The following is a 19,681-nucleotide window of genomic DNA, read 5'->3' as shown; positions in this document are numbered from 1 at the left end:
TCAGAAAAAAATTACATGCATAACGGAAAAATGAGAAACCAAATGCGACTAAAAGTTAGTAACTGGTGAATTCTTACAACTTTTCTGTAAATTTAAATGTATTTCAAAACAAAAAGTTAAAAAATCAAGAAGCAAAAATGTAAAGAACAGTATTTTTCATCGCATCAATACTATTAGCTGCATATATGATGCTGGAGAAGCTGCTGAAATTCTAAGTTATTCTAAGATACATGAGCCGTCAAATGAAGTAGATATAAGCGATCACACTTTTTCCACTAAAAACTTCATTTCAACAAGTAAGTCTACTTTAGGAAAAAAGGTTAGAGTAAAAGCTCTCTAACTGCAAATGACACAAAAGAAACCTGTTTATAATATCAAAAATCAATGGTTGACAATGAAATTAACACTTCATACCTCTTGGATGGCTATAGTCAAAAAGACATATAATACTAAGTGCTGGTAAGGACACGGAGAAATCAGAACCCTCATAACCTTCTGGGGGAAATGTAAAATGGTGCGACTCCTTTGGAAAATTCTGGCAGTTCCTCACAAGGTTAAATATAGTAACCATATGACCCAGCAATTAATTCCACTCCTAGATACCTACCAAAGAGAAATGAAAGCATTTGTCCACACCAAGACTTGTACACGAATGTCAGGAGTATTTGTAATAGTCGAAAAGTGGAAACAACCCAAATATCCACCAATGATGAATGGATAAATGATATGTGGCATGTCCATACAAGGCACTCTTATTTAGCAATAAAAAAGAATGAAGCACTGATACATGTCACAATGTGGATGAATTCTGAAAACATTATACTAAGTGAAAGACACCAGTCACAAGAGACTACATATTATTTAATTCCATTTAGAGCAAAAGTCCAGAGTAGGCAAATCTAGAGAGAAAGAACACATAGATAAATGTTCGGGTAGGGCTAGAAATGGGAAAGGAGGTGACTGCTAGATGTTATGAAGTTGCTTTTTGGAATGATAATGTTCTAAAATTAACATTTTAGTAACATTTGCACAACTCTGTGGATAAACTAAAAAACAATGATTATACACTTTAAATGGGCAGACTTTATGATATGTACACTATATCAACAAAGCTGTTAGAGAGAGAGTAAAAAAAAAGGCATGGCTGTAAAACCCTATTGACCTAACCCAAAGATTTAACAGTATCAAAATGTACAAAATTAGGTGAGGGGTATATTCTCTTATGCAATGAAGAAACCAGTTATTTCTATCCTTTAAGATTACTATTTCTCCTCACACACATCACTTCTTTACACCAATACTCACTAAGACCCTCTTTTATAATGATACATCAATTGTGATCAAACCCGTCGCTGGCTATCCCCAGAGTCAACCCCAAAGATATATTATACAAATCAAACCTGAAGCCAAAATTATAATTTAATCCAAAAAAATCCAAAGATTATTTTTCACAAAGGACAGACATCACTGATTTATAATCTGGATGATAAAATAAGTACCAAGTTGTTTAACTTAAGTATAATGTACACTCCAAGCTTAATGAGGTGATGTTTTACAAAAGACATTCTGTAAACTGCAAAGGATTGTGAACAAAAAATAAAATGTCTTACTCCTATCAAAAAGTAGTATATTTAGTATACAAACCTGCAGTAATATACTGCGCTGAAGCCATTTCCCCTGAAGCTCTCAAGGCACCTGCATACCTAGGAACATTAAAGCAGAATTAAACAATAGAATTCAATTCATTCTAACACTCAAATGGGAAGAAACCAGTTAAAAGGAGTTATTATGACACCCTCAACTGCAAGTTCCTCAGAGCTGTTCCCACCTTTCCTTTTCTTCTCTTCTGGTCTTGCATTATATGGAGAAAAAAAGAATGCTGAAAAGGGAATTTAGATGTAGCCTACTTTAGGCTCTTTCCCTTTGTCAAACTCATATAAAACAAACATTTTATTTTTTATTTTCTGAGACAGAGTTTTGCTCTTGTCGCCCAAGTTGGAGTACAATGGCATGATCTCGACTCACTGCAACCTCTACCTCCTGGGTTCAAGCAATTTCTCCTGCCTCAGCCTCCCAAGCAGTTGGGATTACAGGCGTCCGCCACCATGCCCAGCTAATTTTTGTATTTCTAGTACAGACAGGGTTTCACCATGTTGGCCAGGCTGGTCTCAAACTCCTGACCTCAGGTGATCCACCCACCTCGGCCTCCCAAAGTGCTGGGATTACAGGCATGAGCCACTGTCCCAGCTAAACAAATATTTTCTGAGAGTATTGTGAAACAAAACTATTCATTAATTACAAAGAAAATAAAATAACACAATCTCTGAAATAACTTGGAAGAAATAAGCATTAGATCAAAAACACTCAATCAAAAATCATACACCTACACTCAGCATTAGTTTGCTGTGTATCATTAAATAGGTCACTTAAGGTTTTAGGTCAGTTTGCTCATCTGTAAACTGAGGAGCTTCTATTGAATGATTTCTAAATTCACTTTCAGCTTTATGATCCTCACTTAATTTACAACAGTACAAAAAACTGGCCATGCAAATTCCTTTTCAAATGACTATTCAAACCACAGTCATTACTCACACAATGTCTTATGACAAAAGCTCAGAAATTATCATTCAGTTAATGAACTGTTAAGAATTGTCTTGTGGTTATGAAGCAAAAATGTAAAGAACAGTATTTTTCATCGCATCAATACTATTAGCTGCATATATGATGCTGGAGAAGCTGCTGAAATTCTAAGTTATTCTAAGATACATGAGCCGTCAAATGAAGTAGATATAAGCGATCACACTTTTTCACTAAAAACTTCATTTCAACAAGTAAGTCTACTTTAGGAAAAAAGGTTAGAGTAAAAGCTCTCTAACTGCAAATGACACAAAAGAAACCTGTTTATAATATCAAAAATCAATGGTTGACAATGAAATTAACACTTCATACCTCTTGGATGGCTATAGTCAAAAAGACATACGATACTAAGTGGGAGGGAGACTGCATATGCACTATGATTAAACTATGCGTACATACTACACACCCATTAGAGTGATTAAAATCAAAATAAAAAAAAAACTAGTATCACCCAATATTGGCAAGATTGTGGAACAATCAGAATTACTGATCTAGTCAATAATAATATGAATGGATCTCCAAGCTAGATACTGAGTGAAACAAGCCAGAACAAAAGAAAAGCACGACCTGTAGGATTCCATTTATTTTACGTTTCAGAATGTGCAAACTAATATGAAATCAGTAGTTGCTGGAAGGGGCTGGAGAGGATAAGGATTAACTGAGAAAAGGCACGCACGAGAAATTTTCTGAGATGATAGAAATGTTCTATACTTTGATAGGCAAATGGATTACAGAGAATTTGCATTTGTCAAAACTGATCAAACCAAATACTTAAGATATATGCATTTCACTAGATGTGAATTATATCTCAATTTAAAAAGCAAAACCTCTATGCTTATGTTAAGTAGTACGAAAGAAATCACAGAGAGTATTGTGTTAAACTGTACTCAATTGAAGGATTTTGTTTTTCCCTTTTTCATTTGTTTGCATCTTTCGGAAACTGCTGTGACACAACAAATTTTCTTAATTTTTCAACACACAATAATTCACAATAATGCCTGAATTATGTGTGTTCATTTTTAAAAACCTGAAAATCATTACATTTCCCTGTTAAGACATTTTAGCAACTTCTTAAAAGGCATTTTTGAAATTAAAATGAAGTACTAATATAGCAGACATATCCCAGAACATCACTTGGGTATGTAATTAGCTATATAATTGCTGCTGTTACTGAGTTTTACTTCTTGTTATAGGGTAACATGAATATGTAACTATTTCTACATTTATGGCAAAGATACACTAATGAATTATCAACCTTTTTTGTAACTAAGGAAGATCATATGTAATTTAATATCCAAAAAAATTCCCATATTAGAGCAATAAAATGTAATTCCTAATTAATGTAAAACCATCCATTAAGCCAAATAACATTAACACTGAAGTTTATAAAGAAAAACTTAGAAAATAAAAAGAGAAACTGACAGAAATACTGAGAGGTTTTACAGTCAAAAGTACTGAGAATCTTTCCTTATCTCTGTCAAGTCAATAAATAAAAAGAAATGATATAGAAAATCTGAACATAATAAAATTAACCTAATGTCTATTATACTTTGACACCTACAAAGAGAGGACATTTTGACTTTTCTAGTCCCTATGAAATATTCAATCATACATCAGATCAAAAAGACAAACTCAAATTTCCAAAAACCAAAAGTTATGTAGGCCACAATCCTTACCTATAGTGAAATAAAGTACATTTTATAACATATGCTTTCATAAATGTGTTTCTAAATCCACTGGCTAAATAACTTGGCTTAAACTCTTGGGGGTGGGTGTGGAACAAATGAAAAACACATATAATGCTAATGAAAATATGAATTGGTACCTCCGTTTTTGAAACTGGTTGGCAAAACATACTAAAACTGAATATATACATCCTTTTATGACCCAGCAGTTTCACTCATATATATTTTGTGCATATACATACATACTCATATATACCCAACAGAAACAAATGCATGTGTCCAAAAATGTACTAGAATATTCAGAGTATATTTTTTCATAATCACCAAAAACTGAACATAAACCAAATATTCATCAAAGAAGAATGGATAATAAATTGGTAGTACAGGACACAATGGAATACTACACTATACAGCATGAATATAAATGAACCAACAATACACAGAACATGGATACACTAAACATCATGAGCCAGACCCATTACCCAGTCATCAGCCAGACAAATGGGCCCAATTTGTACATTTCTGTTCATAAAGACTTCAAAATTGGTAAAACTGATCTATGAGATTAGAAGTCAGGATAGTATTTCCAATTTGGGAAACATAAACGGTGGTAGTGATTAAGATCTGTGAGGGGATTTTCAGAGTGCTAGAAGGGTTCTGCCTTTATTTTGGGTATATGGATGTGTTCACCCTGGGACAATTCATTGAGTTGTATACTTATAATTTGTATACTTTCGCATGTTATAATTCAATAATCAAAAATAAACACGCCAGGCACGGTGGCTCATGCCTGTAATCCCAGCACTTGGGAGGCCGAGGCAGGTGGATCACGAGGTCAAGAGATCGAGACCATCCTGGCCAACATGATGAAACCCTGTCTCTAATAAAAATACAAAAACTAGCTGGGCGTTGTGACACACACCTGTAGTCCCAGTTACTTGGGAGGCTGAGGCAGGAGAATCACTTGAACTCAGGAGGCAGAGGCTGCAGTGAGCCGAGATCGTGCCACTGCACTCCAGCCTGGAGGCAGAGTGAGACTCCATCTCAAAAAAAAAAAAAAACAAAAAAAACTGAGCTAAAAGGAAAAGATAAGAGACTTTCTAGTGGTTTTTGTTAACATTTGAACAGCCTCATCTAACAAATAGAGAACAAGCAAAATCTCAGAACTAAATGCTTTCATTACTACACAAGGGTAAGTAAACAATCCACATATGAAACTTTAAGTTAGAAAATAGACAATAAAACAAGCCTAAGGTAAACAGAAATAAGAAAAAAATTAATACAAACAAAAGTAGGATGAATCAGACAACTCAAAAAACTGAATGAACAAATCCAATACCCAATTCTTTGAAAACTAAAATACAAATCTCTAGCAAGAAAATCAAGGGAGGAAAACACAAATATAACAAATAAGAAACAAAAATACAAAAAAAACCATACAGGTCCAATAGTAGAATAACTCAAGCTGAAATAATTTAAAGACAGGACAATTTTGCAGGAAAATATAAATTACCAAAACTGATTTTGGAAGAGAGTAAGTACATTTAAAATATCCCAAAGGCCAAGCACGGTGGCTCAGGCCTGTAATCCCAGCCCTTTGGGAGGCCAAGGACGGGGGATCACCCGAGGTCAGGAGTTCGAGACCATCCTGGCCAACATGGTGAAACCATGTCTCTAAACCACTAAAAATACAAAAAATTAGCTAGGCGTAGTGGCGGGTGCCTGTAATCCCAGCTACTTGGGAGGCTGAGGCAGGAGAATCACTTGAACCCAGGAGGCGGAGGTTGCAGTGAGCCGAAATCATGCCACTGCACTCCAGCCTGGGCAACACAGCGAGACTCTGTCTCAAAATAAAATAAAATAAAATACCCCAAAAAAGCTGAGTGCAGACAATTTCATGGGCAAGGCTTTCAACAACAGATCAGTCCTATAAAAAACATGAAAGAAAATAAAAGTTCCAGGAAAAGATGGACATAGAGCTAGCATAACTCTAACACCAAACCCTCACAAAGAAAAAAAGCCAGAGGGAGACAGAATGCTATAAATCAGTCTTACTAACAAATGACCCCAAAAAATCCTTTTAAAATGTTCCAGCAAATTAAATTCAGCGCTATATATTGAAAGAATACGAATGTATCAGGAATATAGTCTACTATTAGGCTAACGATTAACATCATGTATCACAAATAGATCCAGTGAGAAAAATCTTAGAACTAGGTCAACAAACAACATTTGACGATTTTAACATGTATTTCTTATTTTTAAAAAATCTCCAGTAAACAAATGGAGGGATACTTTCTTAACATTCTTAAGAATATTTCCACCAAACCTGAGGGGAGGACAAGGAGAAGAAAAGAAAAAAAGAGTATTTCCACCAAACCCAAGACCAATATTTAACCCTAAAATACAAGTGTCTTACTAAAATCAAAAACAAGAGAGAATTCCACAACCATCTACTATTTAACACTGTGTTAAAAGTTCTAGCCAGTGAAACACGAAAGAAACATGAAGTAAACTACCTGAAACAGACAAAACTAACCTGAGTAATGGATTTGATAATCTATTTAGAAAATCCAAATACTAATAGAAAATATGCCTTATTTCCTCATAAATATATCATAAATAAATCATAATCATAAATACCATCATAAATAAAATGTGCTTTCAGGGTAAATAAATGTGTTTTCAAGGTAAATAAAAACCACATTAAAATTTTCATAGAATATAAGGACTATTTCAATATTAGGGGAAAGTATATCTTGGAACCATGGAAATCTGATATTTGAAATTAGTATGCCTGATTTCTTCCCATCAGCTAGCAGGGCCAATAACAAAATGAACAAGGGAAAATTCATCTAACATTACAAAACACAAAAATTCAAAACAGTCGGAAATAAAACACGTGAAAAAAATCCATCTTACTGAAAGTAAAATAAGACCTGAAACAATGGGGAGACAGCCTATATTTCCTGGATGGGGAGGCTAAATATTGCAAAAACGTCGATTTATCCCAAACTTAAAGCCATTATGGTCAAAATCCCAAAGGCTGACACTCCCACTATATATCCATTTAGAGGGAGAAAGGCGTATTGAACAACATGACTATGAAGTTCAAAGAGATGTAAAATATGGATCAAACTATCCAGTAATATACTGAAAGTAACAAGGATGCATTACTATACACCAAATGGTTAAAATGGCATAATACAAACACATATCAAAAATCAGACCTCAATAAATAAACCCAATTAGAAAATCTAGGAACAGGTCTCAAAAATATTTAATAATAATACATATGATAAAAGATCCATGTGTATCAATATACAATAAATGGTGATGGGAGAACAAAAGAGAAACCTAGATTTTTACCTTATAAGAGAAATGTAAGTCACCAATAAACTCATGAGTAAAAAGTAGTTCAATCTTACCAGTAATCAAAAAATATTTATCATTATAATATTTTACATTGATGAATATGTACAGAATGTAGCATTCATTATTTTTCTACCTTTTGGGATAACAACTGCCAATATCTAAAAGGTCAAACTATCCACTCTAATTTATTAAACCACCAATTCCACTTCCAGAAATTGATCCAAAGAATCCTATGCATCAAGATGTACTGCAGAATTGTTAATATGTAAGCATAAAAACAAAGACATGAGCACAAATTTAAGACTGTTCGAGGCCGGGCGCGGTGGCTCACGCTTGTAATCCCAGCACTTTGGGAGGCTGAGGCAGGCGGATCACGAGGTCAGGAGATCGAGACCACAGTGAAACCCCATCTCTACTAAAAATACAAAAAAATTAGCCGGGCGTGGTGGCAGGCACCTGTAGTCCCAGCTACTTGGAGAGGCTGAGGCAGGAGAATGGCATGAACCCAGGAGGCGGAGCTTGCAGTGAGCCGAGATTGCGCCACTGCACTCCAGCCTGGGCGACAAAGCGAGACTCCGTCTCAAAAAAAAAAAAAAAAAAAAAGACTGTTCGAATTGGTTATAAAAAACACATACATTGCTACACGTATGTTTAAAGAAAAAACCCAAATATAACACAAATCTTCATCCCTTTCTCTTTTTTTTTTGAGACACAGTCTCACTGTCGCCCAGGCTGGAGTGCAGTGGTGCAATCTCGGCTCACTGCAGCCTCTGCTCCCGGGTTCAAGCGACCCTCCTGCCTCAGCCTCCCGAGTAGCTGGGATTATAGGTGCCCGCCACCAAACCTGGCTAATTTTTGTATTTTTAATAGAGATGGGGTTTCACCATGTTAGCCAAGCTGATCTTGAACTCCTGACCTTTGGTGATCTGCCCACCTCAGCCTCCCAAAGTGCTGGGATTACAAGCATGAGCCACTGCTCCCGACCCATCTCTTTCTTTTTTTAAGAGACAGGGTCTCATTGCATTGCCCAGGCTGCAGTGCAGTGGCATCATCACAGCTCACTGCAGTTTGCAAACTCCTGGGCTCAAGCATTCCTCCCAGCTCAGCCTCACGAGTAGCTGGAACTACAGGTGCACACCACCACACTCAGCTATTTCTTTTTTGCTGTAGAGATGCGGGTCTCACTATGTTGCCCAGGCTGGTCTTAAACTTCTGGCCTCAAGCTATAGATTCAGCCTCCCAAAGCACTGGGATCACAGGCATGAGCCATCACATCCAACCCAGGGCACATCTTCAATCTCTATGAATTAAATGTATGATGCATTTTCATCATATCCTGACATAAGGGCTGAGAAGACGGCTGAGAAAAAGTGAATATCAAATATGTAGACTTTTCTATTTAAATTTTTTTTGTCAAGAACAAGTTGAAATCAATTACTTAGAATGAAGATACGTGTGCCAGATGTGGTGGCTCACACCTGTAATCCCAGTATTTTGGCAGACTGAGCTGGGAGGATTGATTGAGGCCAGGAGTTTGAAACCAGCCTGAGCAACATAGCCATCTCGTCTCTACTTAAAAAAAAAAAAAAAAAAAATCAGCTGGGCATAGTGGTGCATGCCTGAGGTCCCAGCTACTCGGGAAGCCAAGTCAGGAGGATCCTTGAGCCCAAGAGGTCAAGGCTGCAGTGATCTGTAATCGTGCCACTCCAGAGCCTGGGCAACAGAGCGAGGGCCTGTCTCAAAAAATAAAAAATAATTTAAAAATTTTTAAAATTTTAAATGAAGATATGCCCTCAACAAGCTAAAAAAAAGAAAATAATTTAAGTAGTGTAAGCAATCCCACACGCAATTCCACTCAATGAACATATCCCCTAGACAGTTTTGAGATGAGATATGGGGCTCTTCTGTTCCCACCGAGCGTCTCAGTTCTTGCACACCTCTCATAATATGAGCATCTCACTGAACTGAATGAGACTCTAGTGTTTACAGATAAATATTTTCAGCCGGGCACAGTGGCTCACGCCTGTAATCCCAGCACTTTGGGAGGCTGAGGCAGGCAGATGACTTGTGAGGATTTTGAAACCAGCCTGGACAATATAGCAAAACCCGTCTCTACTAAAACTACAAAAATTAGTCAAGCATGGTGGCACACACCTGTAATTCCAGCTGCTTGGGAGGCTGAGACAGAAGAATCGCTCAAGCCCGGGAGGCAGAGGCTGCAGTGAGCTGAGATCGCACCACTGCACTGCAGCCTGGGTGAGGAAGTGAGACTCTGTCTCAAAAATAAATAAATGAAAAATAAGAAAAAAAATGAACGAAAATCAGCAATCTAGTAACTGTTAACGCTGTGTATATTGAGAGCTGGGGCTTGATAGTCTCCAATACAACAGATACGGCCACGTGATACTGTCTTTTGAGAAGTAATTTATAGAATTTTAGGATGATTTTTTATAACATATAGTTTTCACTCTAGGTTCTAAATTGAGAATCTAACTCCAGGAGTATGATGAGATTCCACTGTTGGGCGGCATTAAGCAAGCCATTTCAAACCTTATTTTTACCTGCGGCTACAGTTCTTGGTCCTTACTGCCTCTTAAGCTAATCCAGTCTATTTCTCTTGAACACACTTTCCTTCTACCCTCCATCATTATATTATATTTTATTTTATTTTTTGAGACAGGGCCTCACTCTATTACCCAGTCTGGAGTGCAGTGGCACGCTGATGGCTCACTGCAGGCTCGACCTCCCAGGCTCGTGCAATCTCCCACCTCAGCCTCTGAGTAGCTGGGACTACAGGCACACACCACCATGCCTGGCTAATTTTTGGTTTTTTGTTTGTTTGTTTTGTAGAGGTGGGGTTTTGCCATGTTGCTGAGGCTAGTCTCAAATTCCTAAGCTCAAGTGAGATACCTGCCTCGGCCTCCCAAAGTACTGGGATTACAGGCGTGAGCCATCACACTCGGGACCCATACCTCCCTCTCTAAAGAACCTGCTAAAGACAAGTTCTGCTAAGTATTTGTGAGGATGATCTTCCTCATCTCCAGCTGTAAAACACCTCTCATGGCACGTTTTTCTGTTCTTTCATTCTTGTTGTATCAGTTAGTGCCATTTTTCCAAAGACATACCACCATCCATGACATCTTGTATCAATTATGTTAGTAAGTGCACTCTTCTTGAGAAAATTTAGAATTCAAAAACTACTTCTTTTGTTTGGCATCAGAGGTTGCTGTACAAAAAAAAGAAAAAATACTAAAAATGAAAACCAAAAAGCAAAAAAAGTAACTTTCACTTTTTATTTTTTTAAAAAAAGGAAAAACAAAAAATACTTCTTTTGGTTTCAGGAAAATAGAACCACATAGGATGAAATCTCCCCTGCTTACACAGAACTCTTTCCAAAACATAAAAGAGCACTCTCCCAGGAACAGAGGCTAAAAGGCATCCAAGAAGAAAACAGTGAAGAGGAAATCTTGGAAGTGAGCCAAGGCTATCTCCATCAGCCACTCCCAAGGGTGCTAGCCAGAAAGCTACCCCAGCAAACTACCTATTCAGATAATTTGCAACTGGGACATAAGGAAGAGAATATGGTTGCATGATATAAGCACACAACCTTTAAACAAATGAGGGAAGAACAACCCTTACAACCAAAAAGAACAGAGTTAAAAGGCCAAACAAGGAAAAAAAAAAACCTTTAAATAAAAATACTTCAGAGCCTCAGAAAAATAAAAGCAGGATTTAGATCCAAAAATTAAGAATAAGGAGTTATAAAAAAGAACAGAAGGTCATGATAAATAAGCAGTGAAACAAAGTAGACGTATGAATCAGTAAAATGTAAGACAGAACTGAGGCATTTTCCTAGAGCACATCACATAAAAATTATAAAAATTTAAAACACGGAGGAAAGTTAGAAGACTAAAAAACAGATCTAGAAATTTTAATATGTATAAGAAACCAGGTAGAGGAGAAGCAGTATCTAAAGAAATAATGACCAAGAAATGTTCTCGAGTTTGCGACAAGAGTCCTCAGACTAAAAGTGCTCAGTGAGTACTTTTTTTTTTTTTTTGAGACAGAGTCTCGCTCGGTCGCCCAGGCTGGAGTGCAGTGGCTCCATCTCCGCTCACTGCAAGCTCCGCTTCCTGGGTTCATGCCATTCTTTTGCCTCAGCCTCCCAAGTAGCTGGGACTACAGGCACCTGCCACCATGCCCAGCTAATTTTATTTTGTATTTTTTTAGTAGAGACGGGGTTTCACCGTGTTAGCCAGGATGGTCGCGATCTCCTGACCTCGTGATCTGCCCACCTCGGCCTCCCAAAGTGCTGGGATTACAGGCGTGAGCCACCGCGCCCGGCCTCTCACTGAGTACTTTTATAAGATAAATAAAACCCACAGTCTCACATTCTTGGAAAACTGGAGGAAAGAAAATAAAAAAGAGAAAATCCTAAAAGCTACTAACAGAAAAGAATAAAAATCAAAACTGATATCAGACCTCTCATCAGTAAGCATGGACACACAAAAATAGTGGAGAAATAACTACCAATCACTGAGGAAAAATGGCTTTGACCTAGACTCTTGCTCCAAGCAATATTATCATCCAAGGATAAGAGGAAAGGGTAAAATAAAGCAATATTTTGGGATATATATAAACGACACAGTAAGATTCACCAGCAATTTGTTAAGCAAAACTAAAATAAAAACTATTAAAGAATAAAATAATAATCTTAGCTACCTAGAATTCAGAGGATAATTTGAATGTCAGTACTCTGCTTAAAATCTTCCAATGGTTTCTCTTCGCCCACAACACAAAGTCCACACTTCTTAAAAATGACTTCAAGATTTCTGGCTGGCCCCTGCTAATCTCCCATCTATCACCGTTTCTACATCCATCCTTCTCCAGGCAGTTGCACTGAGTATGTTGCAGTCTCCTGCCTCCAGACTCTTGCTTAAAAACTTTTTCCTCCAGTCCACTCTCACACTTCCCTAACCTCTCATCCAGGCTGGGATAATACCTAACTGTTTAAATACCAGTTACTCTAAAAAGTCTTCCCAAACCATCCTCAGATACCCCTGATGAACTCCCTTAGATGTTCTCATAGCAGCCTACATTTCCCATCAAAGCAGTTCTGAAACAGTACCTGTTCACTTGATAGTCTTTCTCTATTAGACTGTAGGTGCCTTGAAAACAGATACTGTGTCTTGTTCACTGATAATACGTCAGCTGCCATCTATGCAATTTCTCATAAATACCTGACAACTATCCACTTCAGAGAAATGTAGAAAACCTTTAAAGTCACTCTTTCAGATTTTTGCACAGTCCTTCTCTCCCTTCTCTTCTGCTCAGTTCTATCACAACACTTCACAATAGACTGAGGGGAAAAAACAAAAATCAATATTCATAAAGCTGTCTAGAAACCAAATTGTAGTTCAGAATTCTATCATAAAGAACTGACAATTTATGTATCAAGACAGTTGTATAAATTTAGTCAGAATTAAGTTACATATTTTTTAAGTTACATTTATACTCACTGGAAGAAAGGGCCCTTATTTGTAGACCATTTCACAGGTTCTCAAAACATTTGTAATTAATTCTTCACTCTTTTCCTTTCATACGATGGTATAAAAACAAAATGTTCTTTCTTTTTTGAAACCAGTACTGACTGACATAAGGATAGACATATACATAAATGGAAAAGAATCCAGGGTCCAGAAATGAACCTATACATTAAGGTCAACTGACTTTCAAAAAAGGTGCTAAGACAATTTAGTGGGGAAACAATAGCCTTCAACAAATGATGCTGGAAGAACTGGATATACACATGCAAAATAATAGGCAAATACCTCCCTCCCTCCCACCATACATAAAAATTAACCACAGGCCTCAATAGAAGAACTAAAAGTATATTAACTCTTGAAAAACAACAACGAAGTAAGTCTTTGTAACCTAGAATTAGACAATGGCTTCTTACATACGAAACCAAAAGCATATGTGACAAAAGAAAAAATTAAGATTAAACTACATCAAAATTAAAAAACATTTGCATTACAAACATACCATCAAGAAAAGTAAAAGGACACTGCATACAACAGACTTAGGAAAAAAATAAATTTTTAAAAAAGAAAGTAAAAAGGCCGGGCGCGGTGGCTCACGCTTGTAATCCCAGCACTTTGGGAGGCCGAGGTGGGCGGATCACGAGGTCAGGAGATCGAGACCACAGTGAAACCCCGTCTCTACTAAAAATACAAAAAATTAGCCGGGCGTGGTGGCGGGCGCCTGTAGTCCCAGCTACTCGGAGAGGCTGAGGCAGGAGAATGGCGTGAACCCGGGAGGCAGAGCTTGCAGTGAGCCGAGATTGCGCCACTGCACTCCAGCCTGGGTGACAGAGCAAGACTCCGTCTCAAAAAAAAAAAAAAAAAAAAAAAAAAAAAGAAAGTAAAATGACAGCTTATAGTATAGAAGAAAAGATTTGCATATTATCCATTGGGTAAGGAACTTGTATATACATAAAAACACAATTGAATTTTTAAAAAGACAAATAACCCAATTAAAACACAGGCAAAAGATTTAAATAGACATTTCTCCAAAGAAGATACACAAATGGCCAATAAGCACATGTAAAGATGCCCAACATCATTAGCCACTAAAAACAATGTGCATGACAACCACAATGAGATACCACACTTCATACCGCTAGATGACTTAATCAAAGACAGACAATATTGGCAATTTTCTCACATTGCTGGTGAGAATGTAAAATGGTACCATCACTTTGGAAAATCATTGTGGCAGTTCCTCAAAACATTAAACATAGTTACTATATGAAAACGTTCATCTACACAAAAAAACATGAACGTTCACAGCAGCATTACTCATAACAGCCAAAAAGGAGAAACAATTCAAATTTCCATCAACAAAATGAATGGATAAATAAAATGTGATATATCCATAAAATGAAATATTATTCAGCCATAAAATAGGAATGAGGTATTATATATGCTATAACATGAATGAACCATGGAAACATGCTAAATGAAAGAAGTCAGTCACAAAAAGACCACATATTATATGATTAAATTTATATGAAATGCCCAGAATGAGCAAATCTATGACAGAAAGTAGATTAATGGTTGGCTAGGGCTAGAGGTGGGTGAAAGGGTTTAAGGAGTGACTGCCAGTGAGTATGATACTTCTTTTGGAGGGGGCAGAAAATGTCCTAAAATCGATTGTGGTGATGGTTGCACAAACTTGTAAATACTATAAAAATCAAACACTTTAAAATGGTGAACTGTATAATAAATTAATTATATCTCAATTAAGATGCTAAAGAAAGCAAAACAAAACAATATTACTCATCCAAATGTGAACATCCCTTACCCAAAAAAGACTGCAGTCTTACCTTTTAAGGGCATCTTTGAGTTCAGGCACAGAACGAATACACTGAACTGTGGCATTCATGTAACAAGTGTTACCAAGGTTTGTCAATCCACATGGTAACTCCATCTAGTTAAAAAAAAAAAAAAAAGGATTAAATCATTAAACCATTTTTACAAAATGACATGGCATATATAAATCACTAAAATTCTCATTTTGAATCAAGTACCATTTACTAGCTTCTACAAATTTATATTCTGCCTTCACTCTAAAGAAACAATTTCCCCCCAAAAAAATGTTGACTTGGACCATGCTGGCCATCATATTATGTTTTAGTTTCCTTCTTAAAAATAATAAGAGAATAATCACACTAGTCTTGCCTTTTTTGCAGGTTTATCAAGAGAAGAGAATAGGCAAAATATGCATAGAAACACTTCAAAACAAAAAGCAAAATAACAGATTGGGCACAGTGGCTCACGCCTGTAATCCCAGCACTTTGAAAGGCTGAGGTAGAAGGATTGCTTGAGGTCAGAAGTTCAAGATCAGCCTAGGCAACACAGCAAGACCCCATCTCTACAAAAAAAAAAAAATTTTTTTTTTTTAATTTGCTGGGCATGATGGTGCACGCCTACAATTTTTGCTACTCAGGAGCCTGGGGTGGGAGGATCACTTGAACCCAGGAAGTTGAGGTTACAGTGAGCTATGATCATACCACTGCACTCCAGCCGGGGTGACAGAGCAAGACCCCATCTCAAGGAAAAAAAAAAAAAGCAAAAACAAAAAACAAAGAAAAACCCATGAAAATGAATGAATGCCACTAAATAAATGCTAGGTGTTAAAAAAAAAAAATTGACATGTGTTGGCCAGTTTCCAAACTGATTTTGCATTTAAACTCAGGATAAAATGTATGTATTTTCCACATGAAGGATTTTAAAAATTTAAATATCCCAGCATTTAAACTACTCTTTGACCCTGTTTTCTCATAAAATAATAATAGTAAACACTTACATAGTACTATCTGCCAGAAACATATTTATTACAGATATTAGCTAAATATACATAAGTTAAGCCTAAGTAAATTCACTTGGAAGTCTGAAAACCAGTAGTAAGGTGTACAATACAAAAAAAAAAAAAAAAAAAAACCCTAGCTGTGCATTATTTATCTACAGAAGGACTCCCTTAAGCTAATCAAAAATAATAAAACTCTTATTTACTGCTAAAAATATCTATCTTGGTATTAATGATTAAGTTTTCAAGACATTTAGATGCTACTTTCTGAAAGACACCTTAATAATGGTCCTTCAAAAAGTAGTGATCAAACATATAAAATCTGGTGTGTCTTACAGCAGATGCTAACTGTTCTTCTGTCATGTCTTCTACGAAGACAGTTTTGGCTGAGGGTTCTTCTGGAAGAGCATCTGCTGACCCCATCATTAGTAGAGTCATTCCCTGTTTTTAAAAAAAGCAATTTCATGAAAATCCTTAAAAGCTGGTAATGTTTATGTCCAACAAAAGAAGCCAGGCACAAAAGAACACATATTATATAATTCTATTTGCCAAAAAAAGTAAATCTGCAGAAAGTAGATTAGTTGCTGCCTAGGACTGGAGATGGGAAGAGGGAGTGACTTTAAATGGTACAAGATTCTTTCTGGGGTAATGGAAATGTTCTAAAATTAGATTGTGGTGAAGGCTGCAAAAATCTGTAAATACACTACTAAAAAATTACTGCATTGTTTAAAACAAGTAAAAAACACTGGGGTGGCTGTTTGAGGCCAAGGCAAAGGTGTACAAAGAAACTTTTTAGTGATGAAACTTCTAAATCGTGATTGTGGTAGTGGTTACATGACAATATAGAATTGCCCAAAGTCATCAAACTGTACATCAAACAAAAGTGAATTTTACTCTATATAAACTGTACCCGAATAAAGCTGAAGGAAAAAATAAATGTTGCTATAAAAACACCTAATAGTGTTTACAATATTGAAGCAGAGGGAATTCCTCAAATGATCATTAACATTTAGTGGCATCATCTCTCTCCACAACAAACTAACAACTAATAAAATTCAGACCAGGCATGGTGGCTCATGCCTGTAATCTTAGCACTTTGGGAGGCCAAGGCTGGTGGATGGTTGGAGTCCAGTTCAAGACTAGCCTGGCCAACATAGCGAAATCCCATCTCTACAAAAAATACCAATATTAGTTGGGCATAGGGGTGCATGCCTGTAGTCCCAGCTACTTAGGGGCTAAAGTGGGAGGATCACTGGAGCCTAGGAGGTTGAGGCTGCGGTGAGTTGTGATCACACCCCTTGCATTCCAGCCTGGGCGACAGAGTGAGACCCTGTCTCAAAAAATAAAACAAACAAACAAACACTAATAAAATTCTTTCTGTGAATGTCTATTGTGTAACTGTAGTGGTTGTTTACATTTAAATACAAATATTTTTAGAGCATTAAATTCTCCATTACTAAAAAATATCAAACCAAATACAGAGTAAATTTGTTCAAAATATCCAATTATATAATTCTACACATTAATCTAAGTAAATAGTTTTATTTAATACATATGCAAACACTCTATACAGTCAACAGAAGGACAAGGAAGACACTGTCATTGTAAAGCTCATAATCTTAAAATATGAACAACATCTTACTCTCTTACTCAATATCTTAATTGGAAGGCATGAACACATGAGACAAAGAAAAAGGTAGGACCAGAAGTGGAGATTAAACAAAAAAAAAAAAAAAAAAAAAGAACAAGGAAGGAAAAATGATAGCCAGAAGACTAAAAATATCCAGATGATGATTAAAATTAGGAAATTAGTAAGGCCAACAAATTCAGTTAAGAATACCTACAATTAAATTTAATGACCTTTATTCTATCACTTTTTATTTCTACATAGACATTTTATAAGATCATTGCAAAGCAGTAAAGCAGTACTAAGCCATCACTACAGAATTTTTTTTTTTTTTTTTTTAGAGACAGAGACTCACTCTGTCACCCAGGCAGGAGTGCAGTGGCACAATTATAGGTCACTGTAGCCTCAAACTTCTGGCCTCAAGTGATCCCCCCATCTCAGCCTCCCAAAGTGCTGGGACTGCAGGTATAAGCCACCCTACCAGGCCAAGAATCTTTTTCCAAAGACAACTGTCTCAAGAGCCAACTATTTAAAGAATATACTAGCAATAACCAGTTGGAAAACACAATAGAAGAAATGCCAACATATATCTAAGAATAAGCATAACAAGAAAAATGTAATACTTTAATGAGAGAATAAAGCTTTACTTAAGGATATTAAAAAAAAAGCACCTAAATAAACTGAAAGACATGACAAGTTCTGAACGTGAAAAATTACTATAAAGATGCAATTATAGTTATACAAATTTAATGAAATTCCTTTACAAAACCTTGCAAAATGATTCATTCATGCAGCAAATTTATACCCATGATAATAGCTAAGAAATTTCTGAAAAATAAAGAGACTAAAACAATGCCCTTAAAAATTATTAGGAAAAGGGATTATATAATGAAAAATATTGAGAAAAACTGTGTACGTTAGAAAAAAACATACTATCAGCTCTCTCTACTTCATACCATACCACAACCATAATGAATTAAAGGTAAAGATTTAAATGTAAAAAAATTAATATTCATAAAAGAAGGCAAGTGAATCAAAAAACTCATGCATTGTTGGAAGATTTTCTAAAATTGACAAATATTAAAAAGACTGATGTAACTAGCTACACAAATCTTAAAAATGTCTATAAAACATTTGAAAACAATAAACTAGGGGCAAAACTATACCATATATACTAAGCACTCAAAAAAGCAAATCTATAAGAAAAAGCAAATACATACTACAAAAATGAGCAAACGAGATTTTAAAAAAAGGCTTAAAATTAATGAACTAGGTAAGCTTCTACCTTAAGCTAGAAAAAGAAAAAATTAAAACCAAGCCATGTGTGGTGGCGCACACCTGTAGTCTAAGGTAGTCGGAAGGCTAAGGTGGGAGTACTGCTTGAGCCTAGGAGCTCAAGGACAGCCTGAGCAACATAGCGAGTCCCCATCTCTAAAACAAACCAAAAAAGTCACCACCATTTGCCTGGGTTTCAGCACTTCATTCAACAAAATATGATTATATAAAAATTTTCAAAATTTTTAAAAAATTAAAACCGAAGTAGAAAGAAAGCAAAGAGAAAAAATTAACGAAGTAATAAATGAACAGGCCAAATGTTTTTTTTTGGGGGGGGGGACACAATCAATGAAACTGATAAAACTCTGGCTTGATGATAAAGGAAACAGCCAAATCATAATTTGCCAATACTAGAGAGGAAAACGAAAAAACAGCACTACACATTCTAGAATTAAAGGATAATAACAGTAGAATATGACAATCAATTCAACAACTTAAATTAAATGAACCAATTCCTTAAGAAATACTGATTATCAAACTGATATGAAAGAAAACATACTATCTAAATAGTCCTACATTTATTAAAGACACTAAATTCTTAATTTAAAGTCTTCCTACAAAGAAAACTCCAAACCCAGATGAAGTCTAGTGAACTAGGCAACATTTAAAGAAAAAATATCCCAGTGGAGTGGGAGCAGAAATAAAAAAGAAA

The 19,681-nt window shown here is 36.1% G+C and overlaps 1 protein-coding gene across 9 annotated transcripts in view; it reads right to left on the bottom strand.

Annotated features, from left to right (window-relative positions):
• The window catches only part of USP14 (ubiquitin specific peptidase 14), a 54,852-nt gene that overhangs the window by 17,433 nt on the left and 17,738 nt on the right, over nt 1-19,681 (bottom strand). For 5 of the 9 annotated variants that reach the window (XM_055236763.2, XM_063640710.1, XM_063640699.1 and 2 more), the window contains 2 exons: nt 15,085-15,188; nt 1,645-1,703 (listed from right to left, as the gene is read on the bottom strand). In XM_055236763.2, coding sequence (XP_055092738.1) covers nt 1,645-1,703; nt 15,085-15,188 — 163 coding nt within the window. Of the gene's footprint in view, nt 1-1,644; nt 1,704-15,084; nt 15,189-16,403; nt 16,509-19,681 lie in introns of all 9 variants that reach the window. The other 4 variants (XM_055236744.2, XM_063640696.1, XM_063640688.1 and 1 more) reach the window with 1 other exon arrangement.

Source organism: Symphalangus syndactylus, chromosome 1, assembly GCF_028878055.3.
Source record: "Symphalangus syndactylus isolate Jambi chromosome 1, NHGRI_mSymSyn1-v2.1_pri, whole genome shotgun sequence".
Classification (NCBI taxonomy): Eukaryota; Metazoa; Chordata; class Mammalia; order Primates; family Hylobatidae; genus Symphalangus; species Symphalangus syndactylus.
This window is presented reverse-complemented; position numbering and strand designations above follow the sequence as displayed.